Source organism: Lipotes vexillifer, unplaced genomic scaffold (genome assembly GCF_000442215.2).
Source record: "Lipotes vexillifer unplaced genomic scaffold, Lipotes_vexillifer_v1.1 scaffold883, whole genome shotgun sequence".
Lineage (NCBI taxonomy): Eukaryota > Metazoa > Chordata > Mammalia > Artiodactyla > Lipotidae > Lipotes > Lipotes vexillifer.
This window is the reverse complement of record NW_006789567.1, coordinates 450,391-472,984: the sequence shown is the minus strand read 5'-3', so window position 1 is coordinate 472,984 and position 22,594 is coordinate 450,391. Positions and strand designations below refer to the sequence as shown.

Below are 22,594 nucleotides of genomic sequence, written 5' to 3'. Positions count from 1 at the left end.
ACTCTTTCCTTCCCAAGTCCATTGGAAGTCCTGACCAGTCAGATTTGGAACACACTTGTTTTTATTACCTATCAGATTTTCTTTCTTTTTTTAAATTGAAGTATAATTGACATAGAACTTTACATTAGTTTCAGGTGCACAACATATTGATCCAATATTTGTAAATACTGTGAAATGATCACCATAATAACATGACTACACATACTTACAAATTTTTTTTTATTGTGAGAAGAACTTTTTTTTTTTTTTTTTTGCGGTACGCGGGCCTCTCACTGCCGTGGCCTCTCCTGCTGCAGAGCACAGGCTCCGGACGCGCAGGCCCAGCAGCCATGGCTCACGGGCCCAGCCGCTCTGCGGCATGTGGGATCCTCCTGCACCGGGGCACGAACCCGTGTCCCCTGCATCGGCAGGCGGGCCCTCAACCACTGTGCCACCAGGGAAGCCCAAGAAGAACTTTTAAGATCCACTCTCTCAGCAGCTTCCAGCTATGCCATACCTTATTACTAACTGTAGTCACCATGCTGTACATTACATGTCTATGACTTCTTTACTTTATAGCTGGAAGTTTGTACCTCTTGACCCCCTTCACCCATTTTGCCCATCCCCCACTGGCAACCACCAGTCTGTTCTCTGTATCTTTGAGTTTTTTTTTTAGATTCCATATATAAGTGGGATATAGTATTTGTCTTTCTCTGTTTGATTTATTTCACTTAGCATAATGCCTTCAATGCCCATCCATGTTGTTGCAAATGGCAAGAGTTTATTCTTTTTTATGGCTGAATAATCTTACAGTGTGTATGTATGCATATATATGTATATACATACAGACATATCTATACCACATTTTCTTTATCCATTCATCCATTCGTGGACACGTGGCTTGTTTCCATATCTTGGCTATTGTAAATAATGCTGCAGTGAACATGAGGGTTGATATACCTTTTGACTTAGTGTTTTTGTTTTCTTCGGATAAATACCCAGGAGTGTAATTTTTTGAGGATCTCTTTTTTTTAACCTCCCTTCAATTGGACATTATTATTGTTTCATGCAGTCAGTGTTTACTTAGATTTATCTATGCTTATGCATTTCTTTGTTCACCTTTTCTTCTTGTATCTCAAACTTTTTCTTTTGTCATTTTCTTCTAAAATACAGTTTTAGAATATCCATAATAAGGACTTGTTGGAAATTCTCTCATCTTCCTCTGGATAAACCAGTGGCATATAAGACTAGGACAGTGGGAGTGGTTTGTTTTGGCAGGAGAAATATTTTATCACTGACATTGCAATTCTTTAAAAGCAAAAAAATTTTTATTCAGTTTTATTATTGTTTTAAAATTTTTGATTGGCAATATATTGCCCCTCAGGGGGAACTGTTTCCACTGCCCTGCCCTTGGTATACTACTAGTCTGAACATGTTTTCATTTTTTACTCTCATTCTTGAATGCTAATTTAACTGCTTCTAGAGTTCTTGATTCAGAATTATTAGTCCTATGGTTTCCATTGTTCTCTTTTACATCGTTCTACAGTTCTGACGTTTAATAACATTGTGCATGTATGTGGTTTATTATTTATTTATTCTATTTAGGATTTGTTGTGTTTCCTGAATCTTTGGACTTTTATATCAGACCAGAAAAAATGTCTACCAGTATTACTGGCTCCTTCTAGGAGTAGATCTTTATATTAGGTTGTAGAGAAAAGTCATGATTCTGTATTTTTGTTTTTAAATATTCTTCTATACTGGCTTCATTTTTACTTCATCATCATTAATTCAAGAGGAAGACAAGTGGATTTGCATAACCTTAAAGGGACATGTATGGTTCATAACCTTAAAGGGACATGCTGGTTGACATAATTATAACAAAATACTGAAGTCATAGTGGTTTAAATATTATAAGACACAGTTATCTCTTTCAAACATTCAGTAAGTAAATACTGTTTTCTTCAGAAAATGAACGTGCAAGGATTATGGTCCTGAGGCTTAACATTTTATAACTAAGTCATTATTTTATTTTATTTTTATTTTTGGCTGTGTTGGATCTTTGTTGGTACATGCGGGCTTTCTCTAGTTGCAGCGAGTGTGGGCTACTCTTCATTGTGGTGCTCAGGCTTCTCATTGTGTTAGCTTCTCTTGTTGCAGAGCATGGGCTCAAGGTGCGTGGGCTTCAGTAGTTGCAGCATGCGGGCTCTAGAGCGCAGGCTCAGTAGTTGTGGCGCACGGGCTTAGTTGCTCCGCAGCATGTGGGATCTTCCCGGACCAGGGCTTGTACCCGTGTCCCCTGCATTGGCAGGCGGATTCTTAACCGTTGCACCACCAGGGAAGCCCTAAGTCCTTATAGTTAATATAAACTATCCTATGAAAATTTTTCCAAATAATCCAATTTTATGGTAACTAGTTATAGAATAACCAAAGTATAAATATGCAACATGAATTAATGTCTGTATTCTTAATGTGTGTAAAGTCAGTATTTTCCAAATATTTGCCAGCCTTTGCACTTTTCTGTATAATGACATATTGGAAAATTCCTATTAAAAACTCATATTTGTGGCTTTAGCTTTTAACTATAATCAAACCTGAATTTTTTCCTCCACCCCCACCCCCCACTACTCTCTTGCAACCACTAATCTGTTCTCTGTATCAGTTCATGTACCTTTTGGCCATTTGTATGTCTTCTTTGAAAAAATGTCAATTCAGATCTTTTGCTCATCTTTAAATCAATGTGGTTTTTTTGCTGTTGAGTTTTATGAGTTCTTTATTTATTTTGGATATTAGTCCCTTACCTGATGTATAATTTGCAATTATTTTTCCAATTCAGTAGGTTGCCTTTTCATTTTGTTGATGGTTTTCTTTCCTGTGCAGAAGCTTTATAGTCTGATGTAGTCCCACTTGTTTATTTTTGTTTTTGTTGTTCTTGCTTTTGCTGTCAGTCAAAAAATCATTGCCAAGATTTATGTCAAGGAGCTTAACACCTAAGTTTTCCTCTAGGAGTTCTGTGGTTTCATATCTTATATTCAAGTCTTCAGTCCATATTGAGTTAATTTTTGTGTGTGGTGTAAGATAGTGGTCCAGTTTCATTCTTTTGCATGTGGCTGTTCTAGTTTCCCAACACAGTTTATTGAAGAAGCTCTCCTTTCCCCATTGTACATTCTTGACTTCTTTTGTAAGTTAATTGACCATGTGCACATGGGTTTATTTCTGGGCTCTCTATTCTGTTCCAGTGATCTGTGCATCTGTTTTTATGCCAGTATCATGCTGTTTTGATTACTATGGCTTTGTAATATAGTTTGAAATCAGGGAGTGCGACGCCTCCAATTTTGTTCTTCTTTCTCAAGATTGCTTTATCTACTCGGGGTATTTTGTAGTGCCATACAAATTGTAAGATTATTAGTTCTGTACCTGAAAAATGCCAGTGGAATTTTGATAGGGATTACATCGAATCTCTAGATTGCTTAGGATAGTGTAGATATTTTACTAATCCATGAGCATGGATTGTCACACACCTGTTGATAGACATTATAAAGTTCCATAGGAATTGTGGGTTCAACTCTGTGCCTTCTAGGCCCTCAGCCTCTTTCTCCTCCAATGTAGTGTGTTTCAAAATAAGAAATCATCATCATACATGTCAAACCAAACTGTCAACCAGTTATTTTATCTTCTACAGCAAAATTGCCTCACAGTCAATTAGTTATGTACCAAAAATGTTTGCAGCAAAATGTCTATGGCAAAGAAGCTTACAGCAAAAATACTTGATATGATTAGATATAATAGTGAGAAGAACCATTCCCACCTCCACCTCTTGATTTCCAGACCCATGTATTCTGCCTGTGAGGTAGACAGCACCATATAATGGTCTATGCTGTGAAGCATATACCACATCCTGTAAGACAAAACTCTGGTCTTTCAGGATACTGTTTCCCAAAAGGTGCTATAAATTAGTTTTCAGTAAGCCATTCCATCATTCTCTTAGTAGCCCTTGGTGGGTGATGAGGGTATGTGATAAAATTAGTTAATTCCATGGGTATGAGCTGAATGCTGCACATCCTTCACTCTGAAATGAGTTCCTTTATCAGAAACACGGAATTTGGTGATGGTGGATAAGGTATCCTGTGTGTCCACAGGTGGTGGTGCTAGCAGAAGCACTGTGAATAGGGAAGGTGAATCCAAAGTTCATGTGTATTCCATTGAGGATGACTCTTTGTCCTCTTCATAATGGAAAAGGTCCAATGTAATCACCATGCCACCAGGTGTCTGGCTAGTTTCCCTGGGGAATGGTGCCATATCAGAGGTTCAGTTGGTCTCTACTGTTAGCAGGTTGGACACTCAGCAGTAGTGGTAGCAAGATCAGCCTCTGTAAAGAAAAGTCCATGTTTTTTTAACCCAAGCATAGACTCTGTCCTTGCCACCTTTGGCTCACTAAGCAAGTGCTAGCTGGCTAGGAAAAGAGGCTGCCTGATGTCCATAGAGCATATTATTTTGACCATCTGATTATTGAGAGCCTCCTCTGCAGTGGATGCCCTTATTGGGCTTTCCCTAGGCCACAAAAATCTTCACAGTCTATGCCCTTTCTGAGAGTTTTACGCACAAATCTGTTTTCTAGATTTCCTTGTCTCTGATCTTCCAATCCTGTTTCTTCCATCCCTAAGTGTTCATAAAAATAGTTAACAGTGGCTAATGAATCAGTGTAAATCTGTCTATCTAGTTGTCTCTCACTACAAAAGTGGTAAACCAGATGTACTGTTTGAAGGGCTGCCCACTGGGAAGTTTTACTTTTACTGCTGTCCTTCAGGGTCACCCCTGAGTGGGGCTATAATGCTTTCAGGCAGCTACCAACATATTGTGTTGGAACATCTGTAAGTCTGGCTCAGATTTTTTCTTCCTCAGTCAGCTGATCATAATGAACACCTATGAGGCCATAGGTGTAGATTGAGAGAGAGAAGAGGCCTTGCACTATAGGATTTATTGCTGAAAGATTCTGAGTCACCTGTTGTTCATATAAATTACTTGTAACTTCCAGATCTCTCTAAGCCTGGTATTTTCTGTTCTGTGTCCAGCTGATGACAGATTGCTGTTGTGTACACCCAGTGAGTGGCTAGGTTGGTCATGTAACTTTCAGTTCATGAAAGAAAGCTCAGGACATAGAATCACCTGATATCCCATAGTTAGGCATTTACTTGCTGTCTACTAAGACCTAGTAGCAATCCAGAAACTACTTCTCAAAAGGAAAATAGTTATCTGTAAAGGAGGGCATGGAATTTCTCCCAGTCCGAAGTATGCTTCTTTGTAGCTTTCCAGAGGTTCCATACAGCATCCCTATTTACCATAGACACTTGGAGTATCATTGAATCTGCTTGATCATAAGACCAAAGTGGAAGATCAGCTTGCCTTCTCTTGTTCTGGTCCCCACTGGAAGCTTGTAAGTGGCTTGATAGATGGAGAGAGCAGCTCACTCAAATGTGGTATGTGTTGCTTCCCCAAAGGCCTACCAAGCATTCTGCTCCTTTTGTTCATGGTAGGTGATGGGAGGTGTAGCAACTTGTCTTTCAGTTGGAGGGAATGTCTTGACATATTCCAGATCATTGGATCCACAGAAACTTCACTGAGGTGGCAGGGTTCCTGAATTTTTGTGGGAATTATCTGCCACTCTCTTGATTCACTTCTGTCTTACTAAGGCATCTAAAGTATTATGCTTGTTGCTTCCTGCTCCCCAGATCCATTCAGCATAATGTCATCAATGTAGTGGACCACTGAGATGTTTTATGGAATGTCAAGATGATCAGGATCTCTGTGGACTGTATTATGGCAAAGAACAGGAGAGTTGAAATAGTCCTGAGGCAAGGACTTGAAGGTGTCCACAGATACAAGCCAGGTAAAAGCAAACTGCTTCTGGTGGTCTTTACAAATTGGTATGGAGATAAAAGCATTAACCAGGGCAATAGCTGCAGCGAAATGCTAGGGACTGTGTTAATTTGTTCTAGTAAAGATCTGGAAGAGTAGCTTCAATTGGAATCATAACCTGATTAAATTTATTATCCAGAGTTATTAGCTAAAATCCATCTTATTTCAGCACAGACCAAACAAGCAAAGATGATGTGATAGGTATTCTTACCCCTGCATATTTCACGTCCTTGGTAATGTCACTGATTTTTACAATTCTCAGGCTTATGGTTTTGTTTCTGGTTGTCTTAGTAGAGAGGAATTTCCAGGGGTTTGTACTTAGTTCTTCCTGTTGTAATGACCCTTACCCCATGGATCACAGAGCCAGCTGTAGAGCATTCTACAAGTTACCAAGTATATCTATTCAAATTCAGTAATTGGGTGGGGTCCACAGACCACCTGGGTCCACTATGATTCATAATTGGACTTAGCTTCCATCTATCACATGATCACCATAAGGCCCCACTTTTACTGCTTGTACAACAGCAGCTTTTAGTGTTCTTAAGAACTAGTGTCAGTTCAGAGCCCATGTCCAGTAATTCCTGAAAGTTTGGATCTTTTCTTTCCTTCAGTTCACAGTCATTGTACTAAGCGGCCACAGATCCTTGGAGAAAGATTTATGTTATACATTTGTGACAGTGCGACAGGGTTCTTCCTCATTGGAACTTGGCCCTCCTTCAATCAGGGGGCTCTGAGTATATGAATTGGCTTAGGTCTGAAAACTGGTTGAGAAACTGTGACTCTCCATTGTGGTGATTTAAGTCAGGTGTTTTAGCCACCAGGTCTGGAGTTTTTCCTACTCATAGATCAAACACTAATCTAGTAAGTTACTTATTTCGTTCCTGGAGACACCGAGATTAATTAGCCACCAACAGAAATCTCCACAGGCCAGCACATTCTGATTATTAGTACATCCCTGCTGCCCTTTTTGATAAAAGAATCTACCTTATTTTTGTTGGTTAAGTGCTGCTGCTTGACCTCTGCTTCTCCAGGATTATCTTTTGAATCAGGGAGCCCATATTAATGGTGACATTTCCCATTCCTGACCTTTATGGGAGGACAGTCACAGAGCTTTTCAGTGATGCAGGTGCTGCCCTTAATTAATGTATTTCTCAATGCTTTCATGAAGGGACTATTTTCTAGACTTTTTCACGGGATGTAATTGATGGGAGGGTATGCAGTTTGCATGTGAACAATCTCCTCCAACATTCTTACCTCCCTAGGGTTTTGGATTTCTTCCTGTATATCAGAGGTCAGCCCATACATCAACTCCAGCCCACCTCCTGATTTTATAAATCAGGTTTTATCAGAACACAGCCATGCTCATTCTTTCATGTGTTGTCTAGGTCTGCTGTTGCACTACAGTAGCAGAGTTGAGTAGTCTGAAAAGCTGAAAATATTTACTCTCTGGTCCTTTAAGAAGTTTGCCAACCTCTGCCTTAGGGCATGCTGAGATTTGATCCAAGTTAGGGGGTCTAGTGACAGCAAAGGAATGATTGTGATGGTTCTTCAGAAGGTTAAGCATCCTCTGCAAGGCATCTGTTTCAGAAGGTGAGTTTTCTCAGACACTGGAGAGGAAGCTATTTGCATTGGCCAGTGAAACTCCAAATAACTCAGAAGTTCAAGATTCTCAGTTTTGTCTGACTCCAGCCAGATGCTCCCACTCCACAGTTAAGGGTTCTCTTCCCAATCAGCGGCCTAACTTACACACAAGAAAACTTGGTGAGTGTGTGAATTCAATTGACATTGTAAATATTCAATATCAGCCCTGTCAGAAATTCTTCTAGGTTTGTCTTGAAAGTTCTCTACTCAGACCATGACTCGTGCTGAGAGTTTAGAGAACTTGCGCTTTTTACTTCTTTCTGTAAATGCTCTGTGTATTCAGTGTAATCTTTTGTACAAACTTGTTTCTGTAAATGCTCTGTGTATTCAGTATAATCTTTTGTACAAACACAGAACTTGTGGTCACCATTATTGTTGTAATGGTCAAGGGCAGCAGCCGCTTGGACTCCCAGGGCACTCAGCTTCAGTGGATACTTCACAATCAACCACAGGAGATAGCTTCGTTAATTGTTATGCCAGTGCATACCTTGGATTGCTAGCATCCATTTCCCATTGGCAAGGGCTCAGCACTATGCTCAAGCCCAAAGAAAGGCATGACTAAACCAGTTCTGCAAATCCCATCTTTAATGGTCTGTCTCCTGTGACCACATCAGTACCAGTTCTGTATCAATCAGAGACAGAAACCACCCCAGTAATTTGAACAGGGAAAATTTAATATGGAGTGTTAGCTAATGAACGGTGTTTAACCACTAAAAGGTGTGAAAGAGGATTCTAAGGGGTATAGAAGTAGCAGATGCAGAAAGCAGCTACCACCCATAGGGCTAGTGGATGGTGATCAAGGAATGAACTTACAGGGTGGACCCTCCCCTCTTCCCCCAGGCTGAGATTCAGATCTCTTTGGAGAGGGCGTAGGTGCCTCAGGAACATACAACCTGCCAGTGGAAAAGAAACTTGCCGGAGGGCTGATCTAGGAGATCTGCTATGATGGCAGAGAAACCCCCCTATTCCCCCAGTTTCTGTCCGCTAATTGATCCACTGGTTACAGCACAACAGAAGGAAGAAAAGTCCCTTCCTTCTTCTTTGGCCTTGCAGGAACCCTCCAGCACCCTCTACGGGCCAAAACCAAGTCAACTGGCAATGGAAAAATGTCCATAGGGTCCTGCTCCAGTAATCATATAGCAGGAAAAAGGAGGGTGGATTTGGAGCTGAGAGGCAATAAATTAATATCAGGCCTTCTCCAGTTTCATGGCTATAACTGCTATCTGTGTGCTACTACCTCCCTTATGTATATCTCTAGTCTGTATATATCTTTTCCCTTGAACTCCAGAGAAGTATTAATGTATCAAACTGGCTCCTTGATGTCTTCATTTGAATTTCTCATAGGCATTCGTAACAGGTACAAAAACAAACACTTGTACCTCCCCTAGTTTTTCCCATCTCAGCAAACGACATCATCAATCAAACGAAAAAATAGCCTCTACTTTTCTCTTTTTCCTACTTTACTCCCAGTTGGTCAAGGTCCTGCCATCTCTTTCTTCAAAATATATACAAATCCTACCATTTCTCACTACCTCCACTGCTGCTACCCTGCTTCAGGTCACCATCATCTCTTGGCTCTTAAGTATCAGAAATCACATCCTAGATTTCTAATGTATGCTTGATAATTACATGACTGCTTATTCTCAGTTCATTCTATAACTTTTCATTCTGTAACAGGTGTACCCTATCCCTCCCACTCCAAACTTTATCCAAGACTTCAAAAGCCTTAGGGCTTTGAATATGCCTGCTACATCCCTTGCCGTCAAGTTAAGCCCATTTTTTGTGTTTGCCAATACAGCATTCACCCTTATTTTTTTTAATTAATAATATTAACATCACTATTTCTTCATGTATAGTTTTGAAACATGTATAGATATTCCGAGCTTAAACCGATAATTGCCTATTGTCAGATTTTTTTTTTAATTTGAAAGCATTTTTATAAAGATGACCTTATTTCTTAAATTTCTGTTTTGTTGGACGGAAACTACTAAGGTAGCAAACTCCCCGAACAACAACATTTCCACATATATCATTGACTTTTTATGTTAGTCATCTCTCATTCTTTTCATCAGCTTAATTCCTTTTAAGGTAAATATCAGTACTCACTTTTGTTACATTCAGAAAAGGAAATGGTTTGTATTAACTCATGCTTGGAATGCCATACCATTGATCTCAATAGAAAACTTTATTATCTGCATCTTTATTTCTTTCTAATATTGATTAGAAGCCATAATAAATATAGGGATCCTCTTTGAAATTAAAGTTTCCTTAAGCATATACTTTTTTTTTAATAAAAGAAAATTACCTGATACATGCTCTCTTTCTCTTTTAGGTGGGAGATGTTGCTGTTTTTCTCCTGATGGTAAAGCTTTAGCTGTAGGTCTCAATGATGGAAGTTTCTTAATGGCAAATGCAGATACTCTGGAGGATCTTGTATCTTTTCACCACAGAAAAGACATTATTTCAGATATTCGATTTTCACCAGGTAAGATTTCATTGAAATCATACTTGATTATTAACGAGTATGGCAATGAATGTATCAATGTGTGATTTTTATTAACTGTTATTTTATCTCAGAATTTTAGTTTTTTACTAGAAGAGGCAGTATAGTGAGAGGTAAAAGCCCTATATTAGATCAGTGGCAAAATATCTGGCTTAGTGCCAATTCTGTCCCTAAATTTTCTGTGTGACTTGGGCCAAGGCATTTTTTTGAGCTTCATTTTCCTCATTTATAATATAAGACAGATTGGATAACTGTTTTCATTATATTCTTAATGCTTTTGAAATTACATGAATTTTGCTTCTTCAATTTCCATATATTCATTACCAATGTCAAAACCTACGATAATACAGGATTACTAATGTTAAGGCAAAATTTACTTATGTTGGCTTACTTATATTTTTTCTAAATTTAGAGATTTTCTTTTTTTTTCCGGTTACATGCAAAGAATATGAAAATTACTTTGTATATAATTTTTGATATTTTCTTTCCACTGAACTACCTCACTACATTAAAATTTTATTTCATTGTGTTAATTATAATATACATGAAAATGTTACCATTTGTCGTTTGACTCATATGTCTTGTTATAACTTAGGAAACACCTAAGAGTTCCTCCAAAAAAAATTAAGAAAATTGACTCTAGTTGTAGAATGTAAAAAATATTTCTAAGGGTAGAAAATTTCAAGCAAATATGTTTCTATTACAGGTTCTGGGAAATATCTTGCTGTAGCATCACATGATAGCTTTATAGATATATACAACGTAATGAGTAGTAAACGAGTAGGAACATGCAAAGGCGCTACCAGTTACATAACCCATATTGATTGGGATGTTAGAGGTAAGACTCTAAATAACTTACTATTTGATAAAAGTTTCATTTGACTTAGTATAGCTATTTTAGAGAAACAAGTAATGCAACAGATGAGTTCAAAAGCATTGTGAAAAACAAACGTTATTCTCAAAATGATTTCCACTACTTTATTTCACACCTAAAGATGAATGCTGTGAGTTTAGACTTTTCAATACTTCTAATGTAATTCAGATGATAGTACAGTAAGTGATAAATTCTTTAATTTGTAAAGTAATTTAAATATTATACAAATTTTTTTTAGTCATTTGTCCTGGTTTTGTCAGATAAGCTTGATATAAATAGTAACTGAAATTTTGGAAAATAGTTATGTTAATGAGGATTTTTTTTTTTAATAACAGTATTTGCCCCTGCTTTTTTTTTGGACTCGCCCCACGGCTTGCGGGATCTCAATTCCCCAACCAGGGATTGAACCCAGGCCACAGCAGTGAAAGCCTGGAATCCTAACCACTAGACCACCAGGGAACTCCCAGTTTTAATGTAATTTTCCCAGCATTCAATAAAATACATTCCCTAAAATTGTCATAGTTGTATAACATACAGAATTTAATGAGTATCTGTTTTTTAGCAGAATGCGTGGCATATGGCAGTGTTTAATAATTTAGATAAATGCTAAATATTTTAAATGCTCCATTTTAGGAATTTTTGTTTCAGATACTCACCTATATAAATCTCGTATTGTAAATTAAAGTTTTTCCAAATGTAGTTTAACAAAATACTCTAAAAAAGGTTTCAAATTTTATTTCTAGGATTTTTACGAGTAGGAATATGCAAAGGCACTACCAATTACATAACCCATATTGATTGGGATGTATAACAACAGAAATAGTTCACATATACACACACACACACACACACACACACACACACAAATTAAGCCATTTGTGAGTTTAATTACGTTATTATATATATGGTTGACTGCAGAGGAAAATGGTTTTTATGTTTAAGCTTAATTTTTCCCATAAAAGTTAAATATCATACTAACTGTATATGTATTTATATTTTATATATGTGTATATTTTTAAATTTTTTTTTAAGGAAAGCTTTTACAGGTCAACACTGGTGCTAAAGAACAGTTATTCTTTGAAGCTCCCAGAGGGAAAAAACAAACCATCCCCAGTGGAGAGGTAGGAAGATAGTAGTGCTTGTAATGTTGATATGACTAAAAGTTGTTAGAAATCTGATGCCTATCTAGGTAAAGGAAGAGATTCTATATTAAGAAAAGAAATAAATTGCTTGCTTGTATGTCTAGCTCTTCTCTAATTACTTTCCTCAAAGAATAAGGAGCATGCAATAGCATGTAAAAGACATGCCATCTAAGATTGGGGTACTGCATGTCTGTCAAATCTTTTGGAACCCATGTGCCTAAGATGCTTATTGGCAAATTCCTGTTTGAGGGGGAAAAAAAAGAAAAAAATGTGTTTGGTTTTGTGGCTGACATATTAGCAAAATTTTTTGACATGGCCAAGGAATAGAAGCTAAACAAATGTAACGTGAAAGTAGCTTAATAAGGAGAGGGACTGTAAGTAAAATTCTTAATTTCCAGTAATGATTAATTGGAAAATATGCTTATAAACTATTAGTAGAAGTTTCGACATGAAGTGTAAGAATAAATTTCTTGATTATTCTAAAAGCAGAAAAAGTCTTATATTTATCACTGTACATTCCACATCTAGAATACACAGTGGATATATAATAAATACATCTTGAATAATGTTATGTTAAAATTTTTCTGTAGGAACTAGTGGACTTAGGAAGCTACAAAACCAAGACAGCTAATAATTTGTTTAACTGTTTTTATTAAAATTTTAATTTTATTTGTGACATATATAATTACAAAGAAAAATATTCAGATTTTTTGTTGTTAATTTTTTAGGGTTTGACGTTATAAGCTTAGAGCATTTTTTTTTCTTTTTTAGGTAGAAAAAATTGGTTGGGCATCATGGACAAGTGTGCTTGGTTTATGTTGTGAGGGAATTTGGCCAGTAATTGGAGAAGTCACAGATGTAACTGCCTCTTGCCTCACCAGTGACAAAACAGTCCTAGCTACTGGGGATGATTTGGGATTTGTGAAGTTATTTAGATATCCTGCTAAAGTATGTGTTTTTCTTTAATTCTCCTAATGATTATAATTATAAAAATGGTTAAAGTAATGCCCTTTCATAGCATTTCTTTTTGTAATATGAATATTACACATGGAATATGTAATGTTGTAATATGAAAGGTTCAGAATTACGTTTCCTATTCTTGACATCATATTTATAGCTTTTATCTATAGATAAAAAGTATTATCTATAGATAATAGTAGTATTATAATTTATGAAGTAGTAGTATAATTTATGATCCTGTGCCTTAAGTTATATATTATATTGTACAGTTTCTCAGTATTGAGGAGTATCCATAGCCCTTTTAGAAGAAACATTCTTTTAGCCCTAATATTAAATAATTTTAGTATTCTTTTGATTAAATATATACCATTAACAGGAAATATAAACTTTTGATATTTACAACTTTAACATTTAAAATGTTCTAACAAATTAAATACAAAATACTATAAATGACACTACCTATAAAGTCAAAATAACTTTGGTTTAATGTGAATGAGTGATGTTATTTTCCTAAAACCAAACTGTAGAGATTCTTTGGAATGTGCATGCCCATGCTACTGTGTGCTGTGTGATGACTAAATTCTTTTATTGCTTTCCTTTATTCAAACCACCGGGAAACATTAGGCTTTCTCTTAGCACAAAAATAAAATTCATACATCAAGTATAGATGCATTTATTTCTTAATTGTCCCAAATTCAGATATATGTTGTAATCTAGCACCAACATGAACATAAATATAAATTTGAAATATGGCACTGAAATCATGATATTCAGTACATGGTGGTCTTAATTAACTGCTCATATGAATATTTTTAGATCAGCATCAAAATGAAAACACAAGTTTAAAAATTCCCGTAAAAAACTCAGGCACCCAAGAAAATATTTCACAAATCCTTGTTTTAGATACACTTAAGTAGTAATACCTTCTGTATAAGAATGTGTTCCAATAGAACATTTATTAGTCAAAAACGTCATTCTCAATATTCTAGATGGTATAGGAACCTTAAAAATACGTTCTAGGATATTGGTCTGCAGATTCCTTCTTCACCTTACTGTAGCAAGAACCACAAAATCTTAGGGAAGCTACCTTCTTACAGTGTTTTGATGACAGATTCACCTTCTATTTCAGCTAATTTTTATTAAGAGTCTTCATTTCCAAAGAATTCACTGATTTAGCTATCACTGTGTTTTGTATATTTAAGACATTTCTTATTTTAACACCCTTGAAAAGATGTCCATCTAAAACCTGCTTATGATATGTTGATCTGAAATTTACTTATGAAATTTGGTAATGCTAGTGTTTAGATTTAAAAGTTGCCAGTATCTATAACTTGGATTTTTCTTCATATTTACAAGAAAAATACATTCCTATGTGTAACATCTGCTTATAAACAAAAACACTAATGAACTACGATGAAAGATATTTACTTGGGTATATACCGAAATGTTTGCTAATTACTTTTTGTTAATATGGCCATGCTCTATGTACATAGGCATTTATATACTGATTTTCCCAGTTATTGTGTCTGTTTCCAACAATATGTCTGCATAGCTATTGTTCTAACAGATATGTACTATTCCAAAGATATCCACCGTAATTAACTATTGCTCTATTGAATATTTAAGGTATTTAAAATGTTTCACTGCTATAAGTAAATACTGTGGCAACTATTTTTTGCACAGAAAATGTCTTAGCATAGATCTCTTAAAGAGGGATTGGTGAGACAAAGGTCAGCATTTTCATGCTTTTCAATGTAGAATGCCAAGTTGATTTCCAAGAAAGTTATGCCCATAGCACTAGCAATGGGCAAAACTACTAGTTTTATCCTGTCCTCGTCAGGTTTGGGAATTGTTATTTTTTATTTTAGTAAGTTTCAGTATTTTCTCTTTTTTTTTTTTTACAAGGTGCCTTGTAATGATTAATTTCCAATCACAGATTAAGAAAGAAATTCAAAATTATAACAATGTTTTCAAGTAATAAAATTTCTCAGAAAGATGTTTTGAATTTTTTTTTTTTACCTTTAGGGAAAATTTGGAAAGTTTAAGAGGTATGTGGCCCATAGTACACATGTCACAAATGTGCGCTGGACTTTTGATGACAGCATGTTGGTTACCTTAGGAGGTACAGATATGTCTTTAATGGTTTGGACAAATGAAATGGAGGGATATCGAGAAAAAAGGCCTTGTGATAGTGAAGAATCTGATATAGATTCTGAAGAAGATGGGGGTATGTCATTTTAAAATATTTTAGTTTAACAAAAACATAGAAAAAATTTAGCACAACTGATTTAAACTGTGGAAGTTAAATAAGTAATAATAATACTTGAATAATTGTGGTTTTAGTCCTTTCGGTCTATTTAACAACAGAATTTGTTTTGTGAATCGAAAACAACAGGCTGTCATATACTAATAACTTAGATGTTCTTCATTTACCAGTGAATGATAATCATACTTTAAATTAGTACTGTTAAAATAAATTTATAGCATTGAGCCTCATACTTTAAAATAATTTTGGTTTTTTCCTAATATACCAGTAATACCAGCTCATTACAGAAAAATTAGAAAGTATGTTTTGCAATAAAAAATAAACACAGCATCCATAATTTGACCACTTGGAGGTAACCTTTGTTTAACATTTGGGGTATACCCATAGGGGTATGTGTATTTATATACATTATATTTTTTTAACAAAAATGATATCATATTGAGTTTATTTTTTGTAGCTTGCTATTATCACTTAGCAATACTTTGAGAACTTTATCATTAAATATTCTTCTACATCATTTTTACTGGCTGTATGTTATTGCATAATTTGATTATAACACAGTGTATTAAACTTATTTCATATTGTTGAACATCCTTGTATCCAATTTTTAAGATCATAAGTGTGCTCCTCAGTTATAACATAGAGAATAATTCTTATATTTTAATGTTAGGCTATGACAGTGATGTCACAAGGGAGAATGAAATCAGTTACACCATCAGAGCCTTATCAACAAATATTCGCCCAGTGTTTGGAATCAAGCCTCATTTGCAACAAAAAGAACCCTCAGTTGATGAGAGGTAACAATCAAGTTTAAAACTAGATGAAGAAAAAGATATTGGTATTAAAACTTGAATTGATTGTTTAACGGAATGAATTTTTGCAAAAACTCAGTAACAGTGGTACTCTTGCATTTTACAGTTCCCAGCACCTCTTAGAAAGCATGTTTGTCCTTAAATACTTTTTGGTAATGACACTGTCTTTTGCAAGTAGCTTAGGGAATGATGCTCCATATAAAGTCTATATGATTAAAGGAATCTTATTTGCTAACTTTTATAAATATATGTGATAGGGTTTCAAGAAGTAATACAAATTGAATCCAATACCTATTATGTTTTAGGAAGCACATGAGCAGAGAGATGATTAAATTTTTAAAAGGCCTTTTTATCCATGTGCCTTTTTGATCAAGGATAGAAAGTCATTATTTTAAAATTTTTCCAAAAAGGCAAGTTGAAGTATAGCTTGTCTCTAATGGGAATTATTGGTCTTTGTCTAGAATCAGCAAATCAAAAGTAAGGCTGTGTGCACTGCAGTTTTATGAGGAAAGAGCGAAACTGTGAGCCTGATGCTTTTAAAATCATTAGAGAAGATAGAAAGCAATAAAGAGGCATATGAATCAGTGAATGGCATGGATTTCAGAAATGAAGAGGTTTTAAGAAATGATAAAGGAAAAATTATTCAGAAACTACATTGAAGAACAAAGAAGCAGTGGGAGGTAGGAACAGCAGTGACCTCTTCTGAAAGCTGTGATGAGGAAAACGTTATTATAAAAAGTTAGTATTTGAGGGAAAAGCTAAAAATGAAAGGAAATTCATTCACAGTGAACAGAATTTGTGGAAAATTCAAGTGAATGTATAGTTAGTGAGGATAGTGCTAAAGATCATTGGAGCTCAGCTAGATAGAAATGATATTAAAAGAAAGCATTGGCAGAGGAATTTGAGTTTGCACCTATGGAATTTAATATCCAGTGAAAAGAATGAAGTTGGAAGGGTGAGATACATGTTATTGATGGAGAAGCGGGGAGAACTAGAGATGCTGTTGAACTGAAATTCTAGGTAGAATGTTGAGGTCATGATGCCTCCACAGCTCCTCTTCCAGGTGCCCCATTTGCTGATGGTGGTATACCTCAGATAATAGCAATGGGGGGGTCACTTTACAGAAAGAGGGTAGACAGTGATTATCTGTTTATTCATCTCTTATAAAGAGGCAAGTTATTAAACTAGAGGTATGTTTTTTAAAAGCTGAGCAAGGTTGAAATGACTTGGTAGAAGGCTACGTCATATAGTACAAACAACATGGTTTTTGGAATCAGATAAATGGGTTAAAATATTCATTTTTATCATTTGCCAGTTGTGTGACTTTGAGAAACCATTCTCTCTGAGCCTCAGTTTCCACAAAGGAAAAATAAGCATTATAATCCCCAATTTATGGAGTACTTCATGAAATGAAATAATGTATATAAGAATTTAAGTAGTAAGTCTTCACCCACCCCTTCCTTGGAATAAAATACAGGGTAACCTAAGGAGATACCTGGTTAATACTGACACACTTCCTTTTTATTGAATTGAATTTCATTTCATTTCAGGCCGCGCCGCATGGCTTGGGATTGAACCCAGGGCCACGGCAGTGAAAGCGGCAAGTCCTAACCACTGGACCAACAGGGAACTCTAACAATTTTTCTTTTTGGTACTGAAATTAAATATCCACAAAGTAATGAACACTACCTATATATTTATTAATCAGAAGAGTACATATCAGTATGCAAATATAGATGTTCACAATTAGAATATTTGCAGTATAGTACTTAATATTACCTAAAAGAAATTATACCTCACAGGTAATGAAAAATGTAATATAGGAAAGAAGGAACTCTAGACATTCCCATTAATCTTTTTCATTTATTATATTGATTTTTTGAAGAAAATATTATCACTTATCAGATAAATTTGGTAAGTCAGAAAATGTGACCTAATTTTAATCTGTAGGCCATCTCTCATGGTAAAACACTTAAATTTACTTCTTCATTGCTGAAGAGACCTGAGTTCTGATAGACGGAAACATTTTACTGCTCACAAAGAATGGTTGACACTGTCATAATTGTAATCTTTGCTGTTAGCTTGCATTTTTTATAGCTAACTTTCTCAAAATTATTTTTTATTTATTTTGCATTTTGTCCTCAAATTATTTTACAATTCACCTCTACTAAATTCTTCTGAAAATGCCAACGCAGAAGAAGTCATTATTGTGATTCATAGTTAGGAGCCTTCATTTTCATAAAATGCAGGAATCAAAGGAGATAAAAATGAAGAGATATTTCTTTTCATCAGCTTTGAATTTTTGTGAGGAGATAAAATGGTCTGTATACATAATTGTTTTCATGTTTTAAATAAAGTATATTGTCATATACAAAACAAAGCACTTTTTAAACAAAACAAATGCTTGTCAAATATCCACTTAAAAGGAAAATATTTCTGATGACAATTTGACAACTTTATTTAGTTGACACTTTCGTGGAGTCTTTTTCCTAAATGACATTAATAATTTTATGTTTTTCTTTTTCTATAAATATTTTTATAGTTAATCTTATATATTTTAAGTAGTTACTTGTCAATCAAATTTCCAGTATTTTTGAATAAAAATATTCAAAACAATGTGACATAAAATTTAGGCCTTTTTGTATTTCATTAGAATTCTGTTGACATCTTTAATCTGTTTAGTAAACTGCTACATTTTATTCATCATCAGTTTTCATGTATATCTCCTTACTTTTTTCCTCTTGCTCCTTTTGAAGGCAGGGAGTAGTAAGGTAAGTATTTTATTAAAGAAAATACTTTACTCAAAAATTTATTCTTCTATTTTGGTCTTTGTGGTATTTTAAGGTTTTTTTTTTCCCCCCTATAAAACATTGAACTACATTTGTTGAGAAAGAACCAGAAAGTGAAATAGGACAAATCCTACCGAAGAGTTGCATTTATAGATACAATATGTGGGTGTTGTTATGAGGGTCTTCATTATAATCAGTGTTTTTACAAATGACTTTTCACAAACTCCTATACTCTAATAGTTTTAGTTTTTCCTTAAATTTCAAAGACTCATAAAAACAGTTAGTCACACATATTTATCAGTGAAAATTTTTCCAGTTGATAACAAACCTGTTAGCTTCATTTAATGCTTGTTTAATGTATTCATTAATTTCAAAACATTCACATAGGGGCAGTAATGATATTTGTATGTTTAATAAAATATGTGCAAGAAGGGACTTTAGGGTGCTTTTGTAGCTACCTTTAGTGAGATAAAAATGTCTTCAGACAGTTTCTGAAACAGGACAGTATGGAAAAGTCTAGTCTGTTTTAGAAGTAAAAAAGGTACCAGTAGAAAAATGCTGGCAGATAGGATGAATAAGTAGATTTGAGATCAGATTGTACAACACATCAAATATTAGGCACTCCTTAATTAATTTGGCAGATATCAGGAATTCATTATCTGTTTTAAGCAGGAGGTGATGTGTGCAAAGATATGAGTCCAGACTGTGATGTGACTTCTAAAAAAGCCCTCATAATCTTACACTATTTTAAAAGAAATAAAACATTCAGACCTAACGTCAGATCTGGAGTGGCTTATTCAGGACTGATCTCTGCCTTTTAAAGGGACATTGGCAGTTTACAGTGATCTGGAAGGAAACAGAGGGTAAAGGAATGTTGGGAGGCCACTTTACACAAAGAATAATTCATCGCTTTGGGAATCACTAGTTTCAAAAAAAGAAAACAAAGTGGAGATATAATTGCTGTCTTAGGTATGAATGACTTATGTAGGAGTGACCTCCTTGTGACGAGCAGTGTTCATGCAGAGTTTAGTAAATGACCACTTGTCATCAGTGCTATGAAGGGATGTTCTAGATATGTAAAGACGATTCCTGGTTTCACTGGGAGGATGGATAAGATTAACTTCTGTGATCCCTTCCAGTTCTGTTCAGTCATTATGTTGTTAAGGGGAATTTTTTTTCTTTTAAGTTACTTCCTTTGCTAGAAAAGTCCCAAATCCAGCATGGTCCCGAGTCTCACTCTGCCTACTTGGTTAGACTGGCTGACTGGGAATCCCTTTTGGGTCAGGGGAGGGGGAGCTTAGTTAGGTTCCTTAGGCAGTCCTTAATAGCAGGGCCAGTGCTACCAGCCATTTAAGTTAATAAACATTAAGTAAGCTTAAATATTTTTTTTGAAATTCAGATTGCACTGTGGAAAAATAAGAATGGCAAGCTTTAATGTTTACAACATAGAACATGTTGAATTCTTTTCTTTTTCATCTTCTTTCTTCTGATTTCCCTGCCATGAATGGAGTAGCCCTAAGCCTAAGCCTTTTCTTATATATAGCAGTAAACAAAACCAATAGCCCTTTACTATATACAATATAGTTTATCTGCATTAAACTTGTAAACATATTTTATTACAGGAAATATTGTACTACTATTTTAAATGCAAATCTGTGTTGTAATCTTTTCCCTTTTTTATCTGCTGCTGGAAAGAGGTTCCAGGTAATCCTCTCTCTTTGCTATGCTCTATGCGACCCAATTTTGTATCTTTGTTATCTTTCATATTTACCATTAATAAGCTATGTTACTTGGTGTTCTTTACCTCTATTCACAGTTTTCCATGTTTTTCTCCTTTGAAATCAGTATGCCTGAAATGAGTACATCTTAATTATTGGATTCGTACTATATAAGTCACTGCTTTACTAAAACTTTATTCATTCAACTTGTATAATTTTCCAAGTTGTAGAATTTCAAGCAATAATATATCTTATATAAATTATCTTTACAAAAATTAAAATATGCTTAACCATTATACAGGACTTATAGATAAAAATTATACATTTATTAAAGTTCTCAGACAATAACGTTGAATAAAGTTCAACAAAATTGACTTGGAAGAAAAGCCAAAGCTTCTGTCATTCTTCAAAATGATTTTAGCAGAAATACTTTTAAATGTTAAATATTATAAAGTCAGTTATACTTATTACTTACAGATATTCAGAAAAGTATATGAAAAAGGTTTGAAACCAAAAAATTTTGTGATAATTTGAAAAGTTCTTTATAGAGTGTTGCAAGTGCATTTAACTTTTATGTCACCAGTCATGCTTCTATACTTCTACATACCGCTTCACATTATATATGAAAATACACTTTTCTCTTATATTACATGTTCAAGATATAACACTTCATTTACTTTTTATAGATGTATAATTTGAAAATCATTTTGAAAATGCAAATACATTGTTATGCCTTTAATTTTATGGATTTATTCAGAAATGTTGGAATGTTTTCCACTGGAAAGTTAATTTACATCATTTTCTGATTTAGTTGCTACAAAATTAATATTAAAATTTGAAAGAGGGAGTTGATATATGATTGATTTAGATTTAGTATTTAGGTTACTAAACATTTGAATAACGGCTCTCTGAGTTAAAACTAAACTAAATGATGTGTGTGGATCTTTAAAAAATTAAACAAAGGGTTTTTTTTTAGGGAAGAGTCTCCACATTTAAATAATAGAAAATGGGAACTCTATACACCTAATGACACATTCATTATAAATAGATCCTGAACTAGTGATGGAAACAGAGAAGGAGAGGGATAGATTTGAGAGCTACTATGTAGGTAAAGTTGAAAAATATGTAGTTAATAGTGAGAATAAGGGAAGAGAAGGAGTTGGAGACAATAGTAATAACCTTTTACAGAGTGTTGTATGGTTTACAGTGCTTTGTAACTGTAAAATGTCTTGCTTGAGTAACTGAAGGTGATGCCATAACCCCATACTGGGGACTCCAGAAGAAGAGAAGATAAAGGGCACAGAGGAGCAGGTAAAGAGTACAGATTTGAACTCACACATGACTTATGTTGCCAACAGTATGGAAAGTTTATACAAATATTTTCAAAATTCAATAAGAATATATTGAGTACCTGCCATGTGCAAGATACTGAGGTAGCTACTTTAGAGCAGTAATCTAGGCTTTGTTGATAATGTACACCATGTAGAAGTTTTTGAGTGTGTAAAACTAACATTTGTATATTTTTATCATCTATATGTTCTTGTGCTGCTATATTAGTTACATTTATGAAACATACACTAAAGAAGTTAAAAGAAAAATGAATAGAAGTTCTAATATTTTCTTTCCACCTTTCTGCTTTAGAAGATATCAAGATAAGGAGGGTGAAGTCTAGTGAGAAACACAGATTGGGTTCACTTTTGTGAAGATGTGTCAGAGACATCGGCCTCTGGAGGGCAGGTGAGAGAAGCCCAGTGAAGGCACCTAGTGATGGGTTCCTTTCCTCTTTCCCACTTCCCTGTTTCAGGCCTCCTGTGAGCAGGGCCCCGCCACAGCCAGTGAAACTCCAGACCAACAATGTCGGCAAGAAAAAGAGACCCATAGAGGTGAGGAAAATCCCACTCCCCGGTGTTAATTGGTACCGTAAAATGTATACAGGGTTTAGTTTGTTTCCTTTTGGAAAACATCTAAATCTTTTCATTATTCTTTATGAAAATAAA

General features: G+C 34.9%; 1 protein-coding gene across 1 annotated transcript in view; it reads left to right on the top strand.

The window, feature by feature from the left end:
- EML5 (EMAP like 5) overlaps positions 1 to 22,594 on the top strand; it is an 80,223-nt gene that overhangs the window by 21,641 nt on the left and 35,988 nt on the right. The window contains exons 12-18 of the mRNA XM_007462736.1: positions 9,866 to 10,018; positions 10,743 to 10,874; positions 11,943 to 12,031; positions 12,824 to 13,000; positions 15,038 to 15,239; positions 15,949 to 16,075; positions 22,402 to 22,480. Coding sequence (XP_007462798.1) covers positions 9,866 to 10,018; positions 10,743 to 10,874; positions 11,943 to 12,031; positions 12,824 to 13,000; positions 15,038 to 15,239; positions 15,949 to 16,075; positions 22,402 to 22,480 — 959 coding nt within the window. The remainder of the gene's footprint in view (positions 1 to 9,865; positions 10,019 to 10,742; positions 10,875 to 11,942; positions 12,032 to 12,823; positions 13,001 to 15,037; positions 15,240 to 15,948; positions 16,076 to 22,401; positions 22,481 to 22,594) is intronic.